The 18708-nt window shown below is 31.7% G+C and overlaps 1 protein-coding gene across 1 annotated transcript; it reads right to left on the reverse strand.

Annotated features, from left to right (window-relative positions):
* Window positions 1-8061: 8061 nt before the first annotated feature.
* Window positions 8062-17594, reverse strand: LOC143051906 (uncharacterized). The gene is made up of 5 exons (XM_076224900.1): window positions 17508-17594; window positions 16326-16478; window positions 13228-13272; window positions 12404-12462; window positions 8062-8851 (listed from the first exon to the last, which is right to left on the reverse strand). Exons 1-5 carry the CDS (start codon window positions 17518-17520, stop codon window positions 8471-8473), a joined length of 651 nt encoding a protein of 216 aa, XP_076081015.1. The 5' UTR covers window positions 17521-17594; the 3' UTR covers window positions 8062-8470.
* Between the last annotated feature and the right edge of the window lie 1114 nt (window positions 17595-18708).

The following is an 18708-nucleotide window of genomic DNA, read 5'->3' on the forward strand; positions in this document are numbered from 1 at the left end:
AAATATGTTGCTCAAGTTAAAACAATGTCCTCCATGGGAATTTCCCAAACCAAAAATGATATTTGATCTCCGTGAATTTATATATTGGCGTATATCTATAAAATATGGTCGATTTCTAAAATTATCAAATAAATTGTAAAATTTAAAGTCAAATGTAGAATCACCTCATCCACAGACTCTTGTACCTCAGGGACTTCTGGACTGCTGGGCCCAGGCACATATTCCTCTTCGGCTCTATTTAATTTCTTTTTCTGCGAGCCACATGTTTCGATGGTCTCCCTGGAGGTATAACCCAGGTAAGCGTCTCGGAACAGATCCCTAGCTTCGTCTACTGGTTTCTTGCGAGTACTCTGAAGATGAATTTAGTAAAACTCCTTTCGGAAAAAAACATGCGGTAACAGTTTGGCTCGTTACAACCAACATACCTCACATTGTTGTTATGTACAGCATTTTTGTGTCTTTTCAAGTTCCTCCTACTTGAAGTCACAATAATTATATAATCACTTCTGGCATTTGTATAAAGAATAAATATCCAAATTTTCCACGTCAAAAACGGTCGGGATGCATTTTTGTAACAAAAGAAAATTGCATCTTGATCCAGAACTAACTTTGTACGGCAACCCAATTAAAATGGTTGATGAAACCAAATTTCTTGGTTTACTTTTTGATAAAAAAAATTAACCTTTCTACCCCATATCAAAATGTTAAAATCGAGATGTTTAAAAACTTTAGATATTTTAAAAGTTGTCGGCAGCACTGACTGGGGTGCTGATCGCAACATTTTACTCAATTTATATAGATCTCTAGTTAGATCTAAACTAGATTATGGCTCTGCAAGGAAGTCCTACATACAGATTCTCTGTCTTGGCGCATTTAAAACCTCACCAGTTGAGAGTCTGTATGTAGAGGCTGATGAGCACTCACTCACTGACAGACGTTTGAAGCTTGGACTTCAATATGCTGTCAAACTAAAAGCCCATTCAGATAATCCTGCCTACAGCTGTGTTTTTAATCCGATTAATGAAGATATTTTTGCAAAACATGAAAATAAAATTCCCCCGTTAGGTTTACGTTTAAAACCACATTTAGCTTCTTTTGATTTAAAATCTGTTGCTCAAGTTCAAACTTGCAAATGTCCTCCATGGGAACTTCCCAAACCAAAAATGATATTTGATCTCCGTGAACACAATGAAAATAAAACAAATCCTCTTTTAATTCAGCAAGACTATGCTGAAATTAAAGCCGATTATCTAGATTTTTCAACTGTCTATACTGATGGATCAAAAGATGGTGATAGAGTTGCATCTGCTGCTGTCTTCAGGGACAGAGCTGCAACCCTCCGTTTGCCATCTGATGCATCCATCTTTACTGCTGAAGCAGAAGCAATAACTTTGGCTTTGGAATTTATTGCTTCTTCAGATAAATCCAAATTTATTATATGTTCGGATTCACTTTCATGTTTACAAGCTATACGAAATACTAAAATTAAAAACCCAATAATCCTGAAAATTTTATATGTAATGAGGAATTTAAAAATTCTTCTGAAAGAAATAATATTTCTATGGGTTCGAGTCATGTTGGAATCCTTGGAAACACAGCTGTAGACCTTGAGGCAAAGAATGCCCTGGGTGACCCTCTATCGAACTGTGATATACCATATACTGATTTTAAATCTAATATTAGGGAATATGTTTTTAATATATTGAAAAATAAATGGAGTAAAAAAGATGATAATAAATTGCATGAAATTAAACCTAATTTAGGCAAACCTTTTAATAATATTATGTGCAGAAAAGATCAGTGTGTTATTACTAGATGCCGTATTGGTCATACTAGAATAACACACGAGTATCTTTTAAAAAATGAAGATGAACCACAATGTGTTCCTTGCAACTGCAAGTATACTATTGTATTGACTTTACTGATATTCGTAAGAAGCATTTCAATGTCAATAATATGTATGATTTATTTAATAATGTTCCATTTACAAATATTGTTGCTTTTCTAAAAGAAATTGGAATTTATTATAGAATATAAAATTGTTATTATATTTAAATCGATTTTAATTTTTATCATGTTATTTTACTGTTGATTTTTACTTGTATATACTCAATTTGCTTTAGTCAAGAATTTTAGTATATTGAAGGACCTTTTGTCTTATTTTAAAAATATGCTTTAAATTGTAAAAATAATCGAATTAGCTCTCGCCGCGATATAACCTTTTTGTGCTAATGCGGCGTTAAGCAATCAACAATCAATCAATCAATCAATATAGTCTCACCTATCAATCAATATAGTCTCACCTATACATGCTTTCATGGCAAATTTATCATAGACTTCTTTGTTCGCTTCGAAATTCCAGAAATGGCGGCTGGACACTTACAAATATCGCGTGACTCGTGACGTACGTTGTAGATCCTGGTCATGGTGTATTGTGTCCCTTACTTATTTTAATAAACTGGTAAGACTGCAAGAATTTATTCTACAGGCCAATAGAATTTTTACAAAGTTTTAAAATTAATGAGGATCAGGCTTGTGACTGAAAAGTTTGTATGTTTTTAGTGAAAATTGATGACAGTTTTAAATCAGGATCACACGTGTGTTTCTTCATTATTCACCTAAGTGAGTCTTTGATGACCATTTATTGTGAATCCAATTATACAATAAATATAAATGAAATATAAGATTACCTTGTGAAAAAAGTCAAAATATCAATGAACATGTCTTCTCCCCATGAACATTTGACAGTGTCACCAACATAGAATGGTTTCATCAAATGTGGCACAAGGTGCTAAAATATCATCATTCCATTGACTTCCACTATTCTGGTTGGTATATTTCTCTGCAGAAATAAATTGTCTAGGATACCTACAATCACATAGTAAAATATTATCAATATTATGTATGTGCACAACTGCTTTAAAACTGAAATCCTGATAATCTTGTTTAGGAAATTATAGAACCTTTGGTAAATGTACTTTGAAAATTTTACTTAGTTTGTTTTAAGGTCAGTTTATGTGGAAGCAATGGTGGTAGGTCAATGATGTACAGTCAGGGGGAAATTTTACTTAGTTTATTATAAGGTCAGTTTATGTGGAAGCAATGGTGGTAGGTCAACGATGTACAGTCAGGGGCATTACTTAAACAAGTAACATTTAAAATAACCTATACAAGTAATGTTGAAAACGAGGCTATTTTAAATAGTACTTATATAAGTTACTTTTCTAAATATTATTTTTATAGGTGTCCATCTATACAGATTTTACAAGCTTTAACAAATTTTCGCAGTCATCTGGTTATTTTTCCCATGAGCTATGAAATCTAATCTTTCTGAAACACTAATTGCCTTTCTGACGCATTTATCTTTCATATCGATGCTTTTGGGTCAAAGATTGGTCACTTGGGACTATTAAAATACCATTTTCCTCAAAAGTCTTGAAGGTAGACAGATACAAATAGATCGAAACTTGTGAACTAATAAGAACTTGAAGTTATTTATAATTTGTAACCCAAAACAATAACATATGTTCCTTAAATAAGTGTTATTACTAATTATTTCAAAGATGTATAAAATAACTTTTTCAAGTATTATTTTTGTCATTATTTTTAAAGTAACCCTTAATCTCTAAACTCCGCTCAAATTTAATAAATTCTTCATTTTATGATATAAAATACTGTAAAAAATCATGAAAACTAAGTCCATGCTTCTATTGCAATTTAAAATAACTCAATTGAGGTATTTTATAATTTGTTAAAACAAAAATTACCTATATAAGTAACTGAAATAAATATGGTATACAGTTGGATAGGCATTGACCTATCTCATTTCCATGGAGAATATTTTGCTCAACTGCCTTATTCATGGCCTACTGCTTAAGAACATTTTCCTTATTGTTATTCCGTACTTTCCGTGTGTCCATCTACTTATCATGTTTATTTATCCTGTATAAGGTCAAATTTTTGGTCAAGGTGAAGCAGCATCAACTTAAAACTTATAACACTTGTTCGTTACTGCTTTTTATTTGCTTTTTTCCTAACAGATCTTTTTAATACAAACAATTCTTGCAGTTTTAGATAAATTAATCATAATTTTATCCCAAAAACGTATAAGAGTGTAATTTTTTTTATTTTTTTGTGTTAAGGCTGTTTTTCTGACTTCTACATATGGTCTTCTTTTTGGTAGCAGGCAAATCTAATCGAAGACCATTTTGATGTGGTGATGCTTCCATTTCAGTTTCTTTTATCAACACTACCAATTATTGAACTCTTCTAGGTATTGGCTGTTATTAACACAAAATAAATTGGATGTAATTTGTTTAATGTTGTCTAAACATAAGTTTTGAGCGTTGGAAGAGGAATTTTCTACTGTGTTATCTCTACAAGAAGTTGAATCTTGTTGGCATTCATATTTCATTGAGCTGCTTGCATGCTTAACAATCAGTGTTTCTGTTCTGTTTGTTTCTAGAAGTCCAAAATCAATATTAAAATGAGGGGTTACTTTCAAGTACTCTGGCAGTGTATTCCAATCTTTGTTTGGTATATTCATCATGACTGCCAGCATATTATGCTTACATGACCAGTGATGTTTCCTCCAATCTGGACATGAACATTTTGGTAAATCATCTTTGAGTTAACTTGGTATTCATTGTCAGACTCAACACTTCTAACCAGCATATCGTGGTTAACTTCTTCCATATTTTCAATGGGGATCAATGTAGCCGCAGATGGAATTCTTGCTAAACATCTTTCTTCTCAAGGCGATGATTAAGATTCTCTACATGGAGAAATGCGATTGATGGTTCTGGATTCAATCCTAGGGGTGGTGGTGATTTTAATCCAGTTGTAAAGGCAAAAATGTCCTGGAATGTCAAGTTCACAGTTTCATCTTAAGTATAAAAAAAAAAAAACATACACCACAACTGTTATAGTTTAAACTAAAACTGTCCGAAACTTATATTGGGTAGAACTGTTTTAATCCTTACAGTATACTACTGGTATTGAAGCATATATCATTCTTTCACCCTAAACAAATATTGTCGTTGGTAACTCATGTTTTGCGCTCATGTTTCTATCCATAAGTTGTTGTTTTAAAAGACCTTTAAAAAATTTCTTGGTATGTTTCTTTATCTTTTTCTTTTATTTCTAATTAGAGATATTAAAATTGTTTACCAAATCAGAAAACTGCTCAACTGGAGGGTTATCAGGTTCAACTGCTCAAGCTGAACTGTTGTGCTTTCATACTTAATTTCCTGGTTCACATGTAGAACTGCTTGGCTCTCGCCAACAACATGCACAGTATCAAATGGATCTACATTTCCATTATTACTTAGTATGTCCCCATATATAACCCTTTTCAATTCTGGATCTGTAATTAATAATTCTGTTCTCTTAATATATTTAAACCATAAGCATGATAAGTTAAAAAGAATTAATACAATGTACATAGGCATACAATTTAATAAAACAAAAATGCCTATATATCATGTTTATGAATTTCAATAGTAATTAACCCCAATCAGTTTTTGTGAAAACAGACCGATTGTTCTAGCAGATATGATCTACATGTTAATAGTAACTATAATAATCTTGATTTGCAAAACATACAAAAACCAATTTTGGTTATGGCAAATACATTGACAAACAATCATAATAAAACATCATGAAAACTCGACAATATTATAAGAAATATGATAAAATCAGTTACTGTTCTCCTTTCCTCAGTTCTAATGACTCTTTAATAAAAGAAACAACTGCTTTTACATCATTTGGTGTTGATGGATTAAGTATTATCACGAGTTTATCAGTAAAATTAAGTGTATTAAAATTTACATATTTTTGTATATAATATTTTAGAAAGATTTCTCTTATATTTTTATTTATTTTACAGTTGAAGATAATACATATTTTATTAGGTAAGATATAAAGCTGAGAAAGAAACTTACTTGTGAATTATATCAATTCTTGTGTCTTTTAACACGTGTTTACTGGCGTAATTATGTGTGTTGGTGCTGATGTATTCGCTGTTTACGTCATGCCCGCTCACAAATTGAAAACTGTACCTATGCATACGCTTTATTTTAAGTCCAGATATTTAGTATTCGTATTGTTATCTTAGAAAGTCTTACTGATTACAATAGGGAACAATTTGACATGATTGAATTTAGGGGTGTCAACCCTGTGATTATGACCCGTTTGCCTGATACATCTTTTAGTGGTGCGCCAGTCAAATGCGGAACGTACAGATAAGGAAATAGGTAACAGCCAGGTGAATGTAATATTGGTATCGGTATCGGACTCGACCCGGAACTTGTTAATAATTGGCCATATCAAATATGTGGAAAAGAAAAGGGTCTGGAGTGGTGTAATTTTTAATCTACACCATTGCCCTATATAAGTTATATAAGACCGACACCACATGTTCATTTTTTGCAAAACCATTACGGACAAATGATTCGAATCGAACAAGATGATCAAGAGTACTGCGGCCCTGTCGGAATCCACACTGGATATTGGCTAATAGCCCATTGGATTCCAGGAACCAAAAAAAAAATGTTTGAAAACAAATATTCTTGATTTTTCTCTCAACAAATTATTTGTTTACCAAAAAAATTAATTTCCTGTAACTTATAAAAAAAAAATGTAATTCAGTGGTTACTTGTTTTATGAAAGAAACATAGCCTTTTCACTCTTATTGTCATGATCATGATTCATTTGTTATATCTGTATACTTATAGCTTAGTTTACAGTCATAAAAATTGAGAGTTTTACACATATTTAGGATAATCATGCAGCACATCTTCTCTCAGATAGGAAAATCCAGTATAGCAGGAGTGATTGTGGATTAATTTGGTTTCATATTGTTTTCCATGGTTTCAGGGAAGATACTTGATAAAAAGTAGATAACAATATGCATTAACTTTCTTCTATATGTTTGTTATAAATTTCTTGAAATGAATTGAATGTGTTTATTGCTGTGCAGAAATTACTTTGAAACAGATTTTTTAAAAAACATGGTTTTATATATGAAAAAGATAGTGAAAATTGAAAATGATGAATACTTTTGGCCACACTAGTTATTTTTTGACAAATAGGAAGTTATATTCATCTTATTTACAGCAAACATTGCTTGCATAAAGTATACAAATGCCTATTGATTAAATGATTTTTTTTTCAATACCACTAGTTCAATTATTTAGATTGAGAAAAATGCAGCTGATTCATCAATATTTAAGCATAACTGCACAAGTTATGTAATTTTTTTGACAAGTTTAACATCATTTTGTAACTGGAATATCTGAGCATACATTTCATTGATAAATTTATGGATATGTTCATGGATAGGATGTTTAGAATGTTATGATCAATGCAATATATTTTGTGTATCTCAAAAGTAGTGACAAGCCTTGAAATATTTAGATATCAAGTCAGTCCCTAATAAGATTTCTTAAATAAAAAGAAATCTGACATTTAAATCACTTTGTAAATCATGATTAGCTTAACAATTTGCAATGAAAATTATGGCTCTTACTCTACCAGATGTCATGATATTCCCAAAATCATTTCGAAAATTTGGGAAAACTTATCTTTGATCAATAAACCATGAAAATGAGGCCAAGGTCAGATGAACCCTGCAAGGCAGACATGTGCACCTTACAACACTTTACATGCTATAAATATAATTAACCTTTTGCATTTAGTATCTTAGAAACTAACATAACCAGAAAAATTTAAGATTGACCAAGGAACCATGAAATGAAGTCATGGTGAGATGATAATTGCCAGACACACATATAAACCTTACAATCATTCCATACACCAAATATAGTTGACCTATTGCCTATAGTATTAAAAAAACAGACACAAAAAAAACCAACTTAACATTGAGCAATGAACAATAAAATGAGGTCAAGGTCACATAAAATATGCCAGACTGACATGTACATTGTAAAATATTATTACACTACAAATAGTTGACATATTGCATACAGTATTTGAAAAAAATAACCAAAACACAAAAAATTCACTTTAACCACTGAACCATGAAATCAGGTCAAGGTCAGATGACAGTTGGTGGTAATCAATTTACCAAAATTAGTATACACCAACCTAAAGATGATGTGTATTGAGTTTGAAAGCAATCTCTTAAGTGGTTTCAGAAAAGAAGACCTTTAAAGTAAAGTTTACAACGGACAGAATCTGAAAGCAAATGATCATGCAACAGCTCACCCTGATCTTTATTCAGGTGAGCTACAAATAGATGTTTTTGGAATCAAGAAGTGAGCTCATAATAATTAAATTTTGTATTTACAATAACTAGTGTAGTAATCACATTGTCATAAATTTTCTGAAATGTGTCTATGACAATATTCTGCAGCAAATTAAAATTACAAATACTGCTATAAAACTGAACACTCGTTGATTATGGTTAAGTGATAATTCAATGTTGTATTCCTGTTAAAAAGATGGACAATTATATATTTTTTACCTTGATTTTTGTCAATAAGTAGATTCGTTTCTTTTGTGTCTGACAACTTTCAAAATATTGTTTTGCAGTGAACCCATCCCTACTGATTTCTCTCCCTGCACTATTACCAATCCTCAACTCCATTTCACTAATTCTGCCTTTAAAGTTTCTGCCATTTTTGAAAAAAATGTCTTGTAAACATTGAAGAGTTTCTTCGTAGTCTTTATTATATGCCAGGTTGATATCATGTGATGGAATCTGCTTATTTCGGGAGCTTCTTACTTGGTGATAAGATGAAGTGTTATAGGAATAATGCTGCCAACCGATACCTAGTTTAACTATATCTGGTTTTGGCAGTTTCTGTGCAGATGTTCCTGGTAAATTGGTCTGAAACAATATAGATAATACAACAGTTTGAAAAGTTAAATTATGAACATTGCACAGTTCGTACTGGTACCTACCGTCAACTTTTCCACCCAGAGCAACTGGTTACAGGAAAAGAAGATGCCGCCAATAATTACGCTACAGGACATTACACCATCAGGAAAGAAATTGTAGATTTAGTACAAGCAATCTGGCATACCATGAATTTAGCTTTATCAAATTTTAATCTCATACCAAAACAAACAGAGTAAAACTAGTCCATCTTATTCATACTGACAAAAGGTGCAGATACTTAGTTCAGATAAATACTAACTGACACTATTAAGAGATTTTTTACCTGCTTATGATGTGACATTACTACATATGGGATATAGGTTTTACATCTACTGGGGGGTAATCCGAAGTAAATTTGCTCTTATGTCACCTTTTAAGATAAACTGAACATTATTTTCAGGGCTGTTCAGGGCCATTCACTGTTAAATTCCAATTTGGCAGGTAGAAAAATTTTGTCCAACTTATCATTTTTGTTTTAATATCCAATCTTTCATCTGCTATGGATTTGGCGATAAAAGCCAAAAACCTAAACGAAAATGTCATTTCAAGAGGCACAACTCCTGAAGGGGTTGACAGATTGTTCTATTATAAAGCAGGGAAATAAATTTTTCCTTCAGATAATTTTGTGTTGATCATACATTTCATGTATCTTCCATAGATTTGGACATAAAAGCCAAAAGCCTCAAATAATGTGATTTCAAGAGCAATAACTCTTAAATGGGTTGTCTGATTTGTAGGAAAGATAGTGGGTTGATAGATTGTATCCTTCTGGTCATTTTTGTATTTCATAGCTTTCATCTATCTTCTATGGTTTTCCAGATAATAGAAAAACACTTCAAACATTTGTCAAAATTTAAATTTTTAAAAGGGACAATAACTCAAACATTTAGTATACGATTTTTCTGAAAATTTCAAAGTAGACCGATCTTCAATTTCCAATCATTTTTACCTAGGCCAGATTTACTATATCCGATTCAGTTTTATTGAGCTATAAGCAAAAAACTTAATTTTACCTCAATGTTCTACTTTTAGCCCTTGTGACCAATTGTTTTTTTTTTTACAGAATTGAAATTAGGAAATTTTGCAAAGGATATGAAAAAGATCATCACTTTAAAGTTTCAAAACATTTGGCTCAGTGGTTATAGAGAATACTATTTTTTTTCTAATCTAAATGATGGCAAAAGCTCACACTGGCTTTTAGTCAAGTGAGCTAAAAAGCAGAAGAGTTAACAATATACTGTCCATTCTTACCTTACTCAGTATAAATGGAAAATATATCAGTCTAACAGAATTTTAGTACTTAAGCTTTGTTTTGTGTAAAGTAATGGTAAATGTTTATCTGGCAAATTTATACTTAACAAGAGCTATCAGAATGACGGGTAAACCAGATTTTTTACATGTATTTGTGTCCTGGCAATTATCAATATCACAAGGACCAAAACTCCTAAATGGTAAAAGTTACAATCACCAATATCAAACTTGACCTCAATTTAGTCATCAGTAACAACATATTAAAATTAGATAAACATTGGTTGAACAGTTCAAGAGTTAATGCACACACACACAACAGGAAACGCCATTTTTTCAATATTTCAAGAACTGTAACTCGATCCTTAACGGTAAAAGCAAAATCGTCATAATTGAACTTTACCTCCATTATGTCAGTAACAACATATTAAAATTCAAAAGACTTGGTTGAACAGTTTATGAGTAAATGCACGGACAACATTTCACTGCAACCAGCCTTACCACATGCCTTACATCCCAAAATCAATAACGTTATTTTCCTCAAAAATCCGGATAAAAATGTGTATTAACATTTATGAAACATGCAATCAACAATCATGTAAAAAGAAGAAAGATTTTTTACAAAGGCATTATATTATTTATAATTTAAAGCAAGCCTACATTGTAACTGGAAAAACAAAATCTCACAAGAATCCTAAGTACTAAGCCTCACAACTCTACAAAAGTCAACTGATAAAATTTTTCTGGATATGCACATTAACATATCATGTCCGCATTAACTTCAAAGTTTCATGAAATTCTGTTATGTGGTTTCAGAGGAGTTGCACTTACAAATTGTTGCAGTTGTATATTTAGGCCAAAACTCTAAGTTCAAAGGGTCATAACTCATAGAAAAACAAGAGTGGACACAGATGAGTGTGGAAAGTATTATGCATTATGAGAGTACCCGGGTATTGCATAAAACTGTTAGTCAACTCACTAAGGATACTCCCCATGCCATTATTGCATATTTACTACACTATATTCAAGCTTGATACAGCTCTGAATTTGGATTGAGATTAAATAATTAATACATCATTGATTTCTGACACACAATGAATGTGTCACTACTATTAATGACTTTAAATAAAGGGAATATGCATACATTTACATATAGCTATATTAAACTGACAGAACATTTAAAATTAATAATGATTAGAGTAATCTATCTTTGCATATTTTAAGTAGTGTGTGGAAATAAATATAACTACATCTATATAAAGTAAGTTCAATTATCTCCCTTTAAATACTTCAGACAAAGAAAATCTTCCTTTATGCATATTCTCTGGTCATGTATTCAACTGTGTAAAGTGTCATTAATATTGCTACAGCTATTTAGGAGGAGTTGTGCTTACAAGACCTATTGCCAAATACTGTGAAATTTAAACTAAGAAATCGCAATTATCTCCCTTGTAAACATCTGACAAGAAATATCTTCTTTCATGCACATCTTCAGGTTGTATACAACAACAGTGTAAAGTTACTTCAATATTGATAGATCTGTTATGGAGTAGTTGCGCTTAAAAGACCTGTTGCCATTTATGGCTATATAAAAACAAAGTTAATTTAATTATCTCCCTTAAAACAATTTCGACCAGAAATTTTTTACTTTAAGCACATTGTTACATTGTGTACTACAACTGTGTAAAGTTTCATCAATATTGGTCCATCCGTTTAGGAAATATAGACAGACAGACAGATAGACAGGCAGATAGACAGACGGACAGGTAGAAGGGAGGACGGTTGTACAGAATTATTTCTATATACTCCACAAAACTTTGTTTTTTCTGTCGATATGTACACCTACATAGTATGTCCTTATTATATACAAAATTTCATAAAATTCGGTTGTGTGGTTTCATGAAAAGTTGCCATGACAAACTGTTGCAGTAGCTAGTATATTGAAGCCAATAAGTTCAAAGGGGCATAATCATAAAAAAAATGAATCATAATTTCCTGTCGATATGCACATCTACATAGTAAGTCCTTATTATTATCTACAAAGGTTCATGAAATTCTGTATTGTAGTTTCAGAAGAGTTACGATGACAATTACAGGACTGACAGACTGTAGTATATTGAGGTAAAAGGTTCAAGGGGGCATAACTCATAGAAATAAAATTTGATCATAATTTGCTGTCAATATGCACATCTACATAGTATGTCCTTATTACAAGAACAGGACTGACAGACGGAAGTATATAGTAGAACTTACACATTTTCTTTTTGAAGCTCTGGCTTGTTCAATGAAACCCATTATTTTTGAGGTAGACACTGAAATAGAAACGAAATGGAGTTAAAAATGTGATTTAATTACAAATCACAATAACTAAGTATAACAGTTACTTTAGTTGGAGCATCTCTTCTTTTAATGAATAAATAAAATTCTGCGGATCATGGTGCACACTAATAATTTCAACCACATGCATCAGAATCACATGTTCTTTTGGAGATGTGAGCTAAAAAGTATTCTCAAAATATATAGTGGCTATTAAAATGACCATATTTGCAAAAAATGACATATTTTGTAAACCAAAAAGCAGCTCAAAATGGTCAATATTTTGACATTTTTAATTCAAATGCACTACAATTGGTTCTTTGTTGAAATATTTTAGGATTTTAAGAAACAAGAGGCTCTCAAGAGCCTGAGTCGCTCACCTGTAATTTTTTGCTTAAATATTTTATCATGATTATATTTGATGTTTATATCTTTATCTATAACAATATTCTAGACAATAACCAAAAACTGCATAATTTCCCTTAAACATGTTAAATCATTAACAAGCCACAAAAACTGCATTTGACCCTTATATTCTTTTTTTAGACATGGCAGCCATGTTTGTCGATGAGCAAAACTTCAGATATAGTTCATAAACTCAATAACCTAAGGAAAATTCAGTTAAAGTTTCAAAGTATTTAGCCAAGTTGTTTCAGAGCAGAAGATTTTTAAATGTTAGCAAACATGATGACAAAATTGTGTAAAATTCTCTTTAAAGGGCAATAACTCCTTAAGCGGGGGTATAAAAATATTTCACTAACCTTCCATGCCTGGTGCTGATGTGTCTTGCTCTCTACCACTGGATTCTACAATAAATTGAATGTTTCCCGTCAACTGTGTTTTAGGACAAAGATGTTCGTGTTTTGTTTTTTTATCTTTTTAGTTTCAAGAACTGTACCCAGGAGCTGGCAACTTCAGTAATGACATTTAACACATTTTCAGTTATGAACTGAGTTTCTCAATCAATCAGTACAAAGTTGCATTTTTAATGCTTAAAATAAATATTAATTAAAATTTTGTCTGCTTAGACTCCCACAAAGTCAGTATGTACCTCTCTGTTCCTTTAATTGTTATTTGGTTTTAGAGAATAAACTTATCCACTCTATCTTATTATCTATATATATATATATCTGTGTGGTGACACAGTTGACAATCACAACATTCTCACAGCTCAATTAAGTCTGACAGATTATTGGTGCAACACATCTGTTGAAGTTATGAAATATGGACAAGCTTTAATTGTAGCATAAGGATAAAACAGTTTTTTAAACATATACCTGTATATGCAGGGGTCTTTAACGTATTATATCGTCCAACATTAATGTCATGCTGCCCCCCCCCCCCCAAAAAAAAATAAAGATTATGAGAAAGTGTCAAATTGATGCTATGAAAACGTCACGCAAGTGCAGACGGCATTTGACAGTTTTTAGTGTTTGATTTAACATTGCTAATTTCTGTCAGTTTCATTAGAATGGAGATAACAATATTGTATTTTAATGCTCGACGGCATCAATTGGGGATGTCTCTGCTAACATGTTGCCAGTAAACTCCCAATCCCAATTGATGCTGTCAGAGCTTTTAAACATCTTATAATTCTCTGTAAGAATCACCCAAATATGAAAAATGTTGGCCACATTTTTTTTTCATTATTATACTTTTTGGGTTCAAATTAAAGTATTCAACCATAAATTAGGTCATGAATCTGACCAAAATTTTCATCCCTGTGGTCTCGTTGCCATGGTAACAAGACTTTCCTTGGTTTCAAAGGTATTTTTGCATATATTCTAGTAATTGACCTATTTGAGGAATAAAATCAGACAATTAAAACAAACAAGAAATTCCTCGACAGAAGTTGGGTTGTGGATAATATTGGTGTAATATATCCTTAAAACCATATTTGATAAAATTTTCTGTCTAATTATAAGATTTAAGGCCCGTTCTCTATATTTTTCTAACTGAAGAAATAGTTGAATTTTGATAATTTTGATAATTTTGAATATGGGATTAACTGCAAATGCAGAATTCCCCTCAAATATCATTATGAAAAATGAAGAAAAGGTTGTTTTCTTATCAAATTCACCAAAACATTTTTTTGGGTAAATACCCCTGAAACCAACTACATGGTGCTTATTAATAACGCCCTACAGGCAAAAACAATCCTTTCTGTCCTGTCAATTTATGCCAAAGCTGACCGAACAAAGAAAAAATGGCAACATAATGTATTTTGGGCTTTTTTTTAAGATGGCAGTGCCTACTATCACATAGTAAAAATCCCCATTTAGCCAAGTTGTCTTTTATTTTGGTTATTTTTGGGGTAAAAGTCTGGTTTTTCACCCAAAATCGCTGAAAACCGGAAATTTATGAAATTCCTCTAAGTTTAATTGCAACATAATGTTTTTTTGGCTCATTTTACAGCTGAAATTGCCCACTATCATATATATACTAAAATTGCTACACTAATCTTGGTAGTCATTTTTTGTTATTTTGGAGGTAAAAGTATATTTTTTAACCAAAATTGCTTAAAACTTGAAATTTTTTAAATACCCCAAAGTTTAATTGTAACATAGGGTATTTGGGGCTCATTTTTAAGCTGGATATACCAGGTTACCCCCTATCACATTCTTAAAAACGCAATCAATACCTATTAGAATTGATTACAAATTTTATGTTTACAAATAACGGTAATAAACTAAAAATCTGAAAATGGACATTAATGAAAACCCTCGACGTTTAATCGCAACATAAATGCAGTAATTTAGTTTCATTCTTCTTATCTGATCGAAGTTTTAGACCTTCACCTTTGATCCACAGAGTTGTACATACATTAAAAATCATTTTCTAGTGGGAATAAATATATATGCAATGTATAAAATTTGTAATTATACGTGTGGAAATGATGTGTTATGGACATAGGCAAGGATGGACATACTGGTCTTTTAAGGGCGACCATTGGCCCGCCTGCCCTTTAAAATTTAGCAATATATCATTGTCTTAGGCCAGAGTCCCATACTAATGCAACAATTAAACCATTAATTCATTAATGTTAGTAGCATGAAGTAATATTTGGTGAATTACAGATCTCTGTGAAACAGTGTGTTAATAATAACATCATGTTTGTGTGAAAAAGGGGGGTTGTGATACCTTTTTTAGCAATATTTTTCTAAATAAATGTGTAAATAAAAGGTGATTCCAAATGAAGTTAAAGTCCTTTATGGTCTACATTTCTGCAAAAAAATATTTAAGGGTCAAAACATGCCCATTTTCGGCCAAATTAAACTTATCGGTTTAGACCTGACTTTGTGTCATGTATACTTAGTTAAGATTTCACAAATATCAAAGTATCTGTATGTTTTATTACGAATAATACCATGTTGTTCATCACTGATTATCTGTTTTTAACCTTAATTGCAATTAAAAAATAGTTTGACCATATTTAGAATATCAGTTTTGAGTAAAATTTTTTAGCTGGTTGCTAAGGTAAAATTTGTCCCTAGCAACAACAAAGAAATCATGATAGAATCAAATTTTCTTCTTTATTTCTAGTGATAACACAACTATATTGCATGGAAAAATACATTTTCAAGTTTTCTCAATTTTTTTTGGTGGCCACCTGTTGGTTGATTCTTATAGAGAATTGATGTTAAAATACAATACAATAATGTTATCCCCTAAGTCTATAAACAATGCTAAGGACATTTGTTTATGGTCGTACAAAATAAAGAATTGGATGCTTTTAGTGTTTGTTCATCTGTACAACAACTCCATGCTATAATTAAGCACATTGGAAGCAATTATAACATCCATTTTGAACCTTTTAACCATCTTGATGCAAATTTACAACAAAACTTAAAAATCATACCAAACTGCTTGTTCCATGTTTCACCCTCGTTCAAAATCATGAGGATTGTGTTTGGTGTGAGAGTTGAAAAAAAATCGTCATCTATTTCCACACCATCTTCATTTAGAACAAATGTTATATGGTTGCCCTCTGCAATAGTAAACTTTTCCTTACCTAAAAAGAAATGACTTTATTCATATAAATGTGATTATATTATGTAAATTACAGCAAATGATCCCAATTCCAAAAATTAAACAAATGACATGCTCATTTAATATTTAGTAATTTAATTTTGACAGACTGCTACAGGACCTGTGTTGCTCCTACCAATTTACTTACTTCATGAACAATCTTTATCCTAGATGGATTTTGATAATTGTTTCATTAGAATTTAAGACAATCTTTATATATATTGTGTCCTTTTTCTTTCTAACAGAGTTGTAAAAAATGGAAGAATGTGTCCATTGGCCACAGATGCCCCCACATGTAAATATATTTGTTTTTGTTTTTTTTATGTTTATAAAGGGGCATAACTAACCAACCAATAAATTTGACACTGACATATTTGGAACTTTATCTGTGTGTTTATCTGTGTGTTATGATAATGAGTATTGTGTATAAGTTTCATAATATTTGATTGAAGCAAACTTAAGTTAGAGATCGGAAACTTAAAAGTTATAGCTATTTTTATGTTTATAAGTTGGTATAACCCAAGAACGATAGAAGTGGCACTACTTGATCTGTGTATTATGGTAATAAGCATTGTATGTAAGTTTCATAATATTTGGTTGAGGCAAACTACAGAACGTTAGAGATTGGAAACCACAGATTTAGCAATTTTTATGTTAAAAAGGGGCATAACTCAGTAACAGTTAAAGTGACACTCTCCAATTTCGAACCGGATCTGTGTTTAATGGTAATAAGCATTGTGTACTTTTTCACATCAGGACAATAAAAGATTTTGAGTAGGCAGCTATTTTCTAGCTAGGTAGCCTCACTAGTAGGGTAGGGCATTTTTACATTTAGGTATTTTTAATGGACTCAGAGGTTTCACAAAAGAAGAATTCTTTAAAGGAAAATTTGCAACAGATGAGACAGTTGGACAGAGGACAAAGTTGATGGCAATACATCACCCTGGATGTCCAGCTTCTTGTTTTGTTTATTATTACTATTCAAATTCAAACCATAGCAGTATAAACTTACATTTATTGACCATATCTGCAAATGAAGAGGCAAATACACCTTTTCTTATCCTCCTGTCATGCGTAAAAATCTTTAACGATATTTTTGTCTTCTCTGTGTCCTTAAAAAAATGCAATCAAACTCAGGTATACTTTATGTATGGACTTCTATGTATAGAAACGTGATTTTTGTATGATAATATAGTCTTTAGTCAACTATGAGTATGGATAAATGCGATTCAGAGAAGATCCAAGATCTTTGAAATAGTTTACGACGACGGACAACGGATGACAGACGACGCCAAGTGATGGCATAAGCTCACATGGCCTTTTAGGCTAGGTGAGCTAAAAATGCATTTAAAAAGTTTTTATTACTTTTAAACACAGGGATACAACTTTTCAAGCTTTTTTACTAAGTTGAAAATGAGTTCAAAGTAATTTGATAAAATGCTTAAAAGTATGTAGGCTTCATATTAGAAGTTCTTTATAAAAGGCAAAATTAGAAAAATTAAAATATCTAGCAAATTCTACCTTCAAACACTATTTAAGGGGACGACCATGTTGAGGGCCAGGAGGATTTTGAATAATAAATAACTTGTCCTGAAAAAAGCTGAAAATAACTAGATATCAGTGAGATGGCCATTGGGAGCCATCACTGTGGGCCCGCTGTCAATAACAGACACAATCTTTACCATAGGACATGGGATTCCCAACTGTAAGTGTTTTACCTTGACCTTTGACCTACAAAATTGTTGCTTAATAAACATGTCAAGTACAAACTTATCCTAATGGTTCTCAAGGTATGGAGCGGACAGGATCTTTCCCATAGGTCATGGGGTTCCATAATAAAATCTAAATTTTTGACCTTGACCGTTGACCTACAAATTTGAACAAACATTATGACACAACTCTTGTGTTGGTTAATATACATGTTAAGTATAAACTTTGAAATCATAATGGTTCTCAAGATATGGAGCGGACAGGATCTTTCCCATAGGACATGGGGTTCTATACCAAAACCTAAGTATTTGACCTTGACCTTTGACCTACACAGTTGAACATACATTATGACACACTCTCTGGTATTGGTCAATATACATGTGAAGTATAATTTTGAAATCATAACAGTTCTTGAGCTATGGAGCGGACAGGATCTTTCCCATAGGACATGGGGTTCTATACTAAAACCTAAGTTTTTGTCCTTGAACTTTGACCTACAAAGT

This window comes from Mytilus galloprovincialis, chromosome 11, assembly GCF_965363235.1.
Source record: "Mytilus galloprovincialis chromosome 11, xbMytGall1.hap1.1, whole genome shotgun sequence".
Classification (NCBI taxonomy): domain Eukaryota; kingdom Metazoa; phylum Mollusca; class Bivalvia; order Mytilida; family Mytilidae; genus Mytilus; species Mytilus galloprovincialis.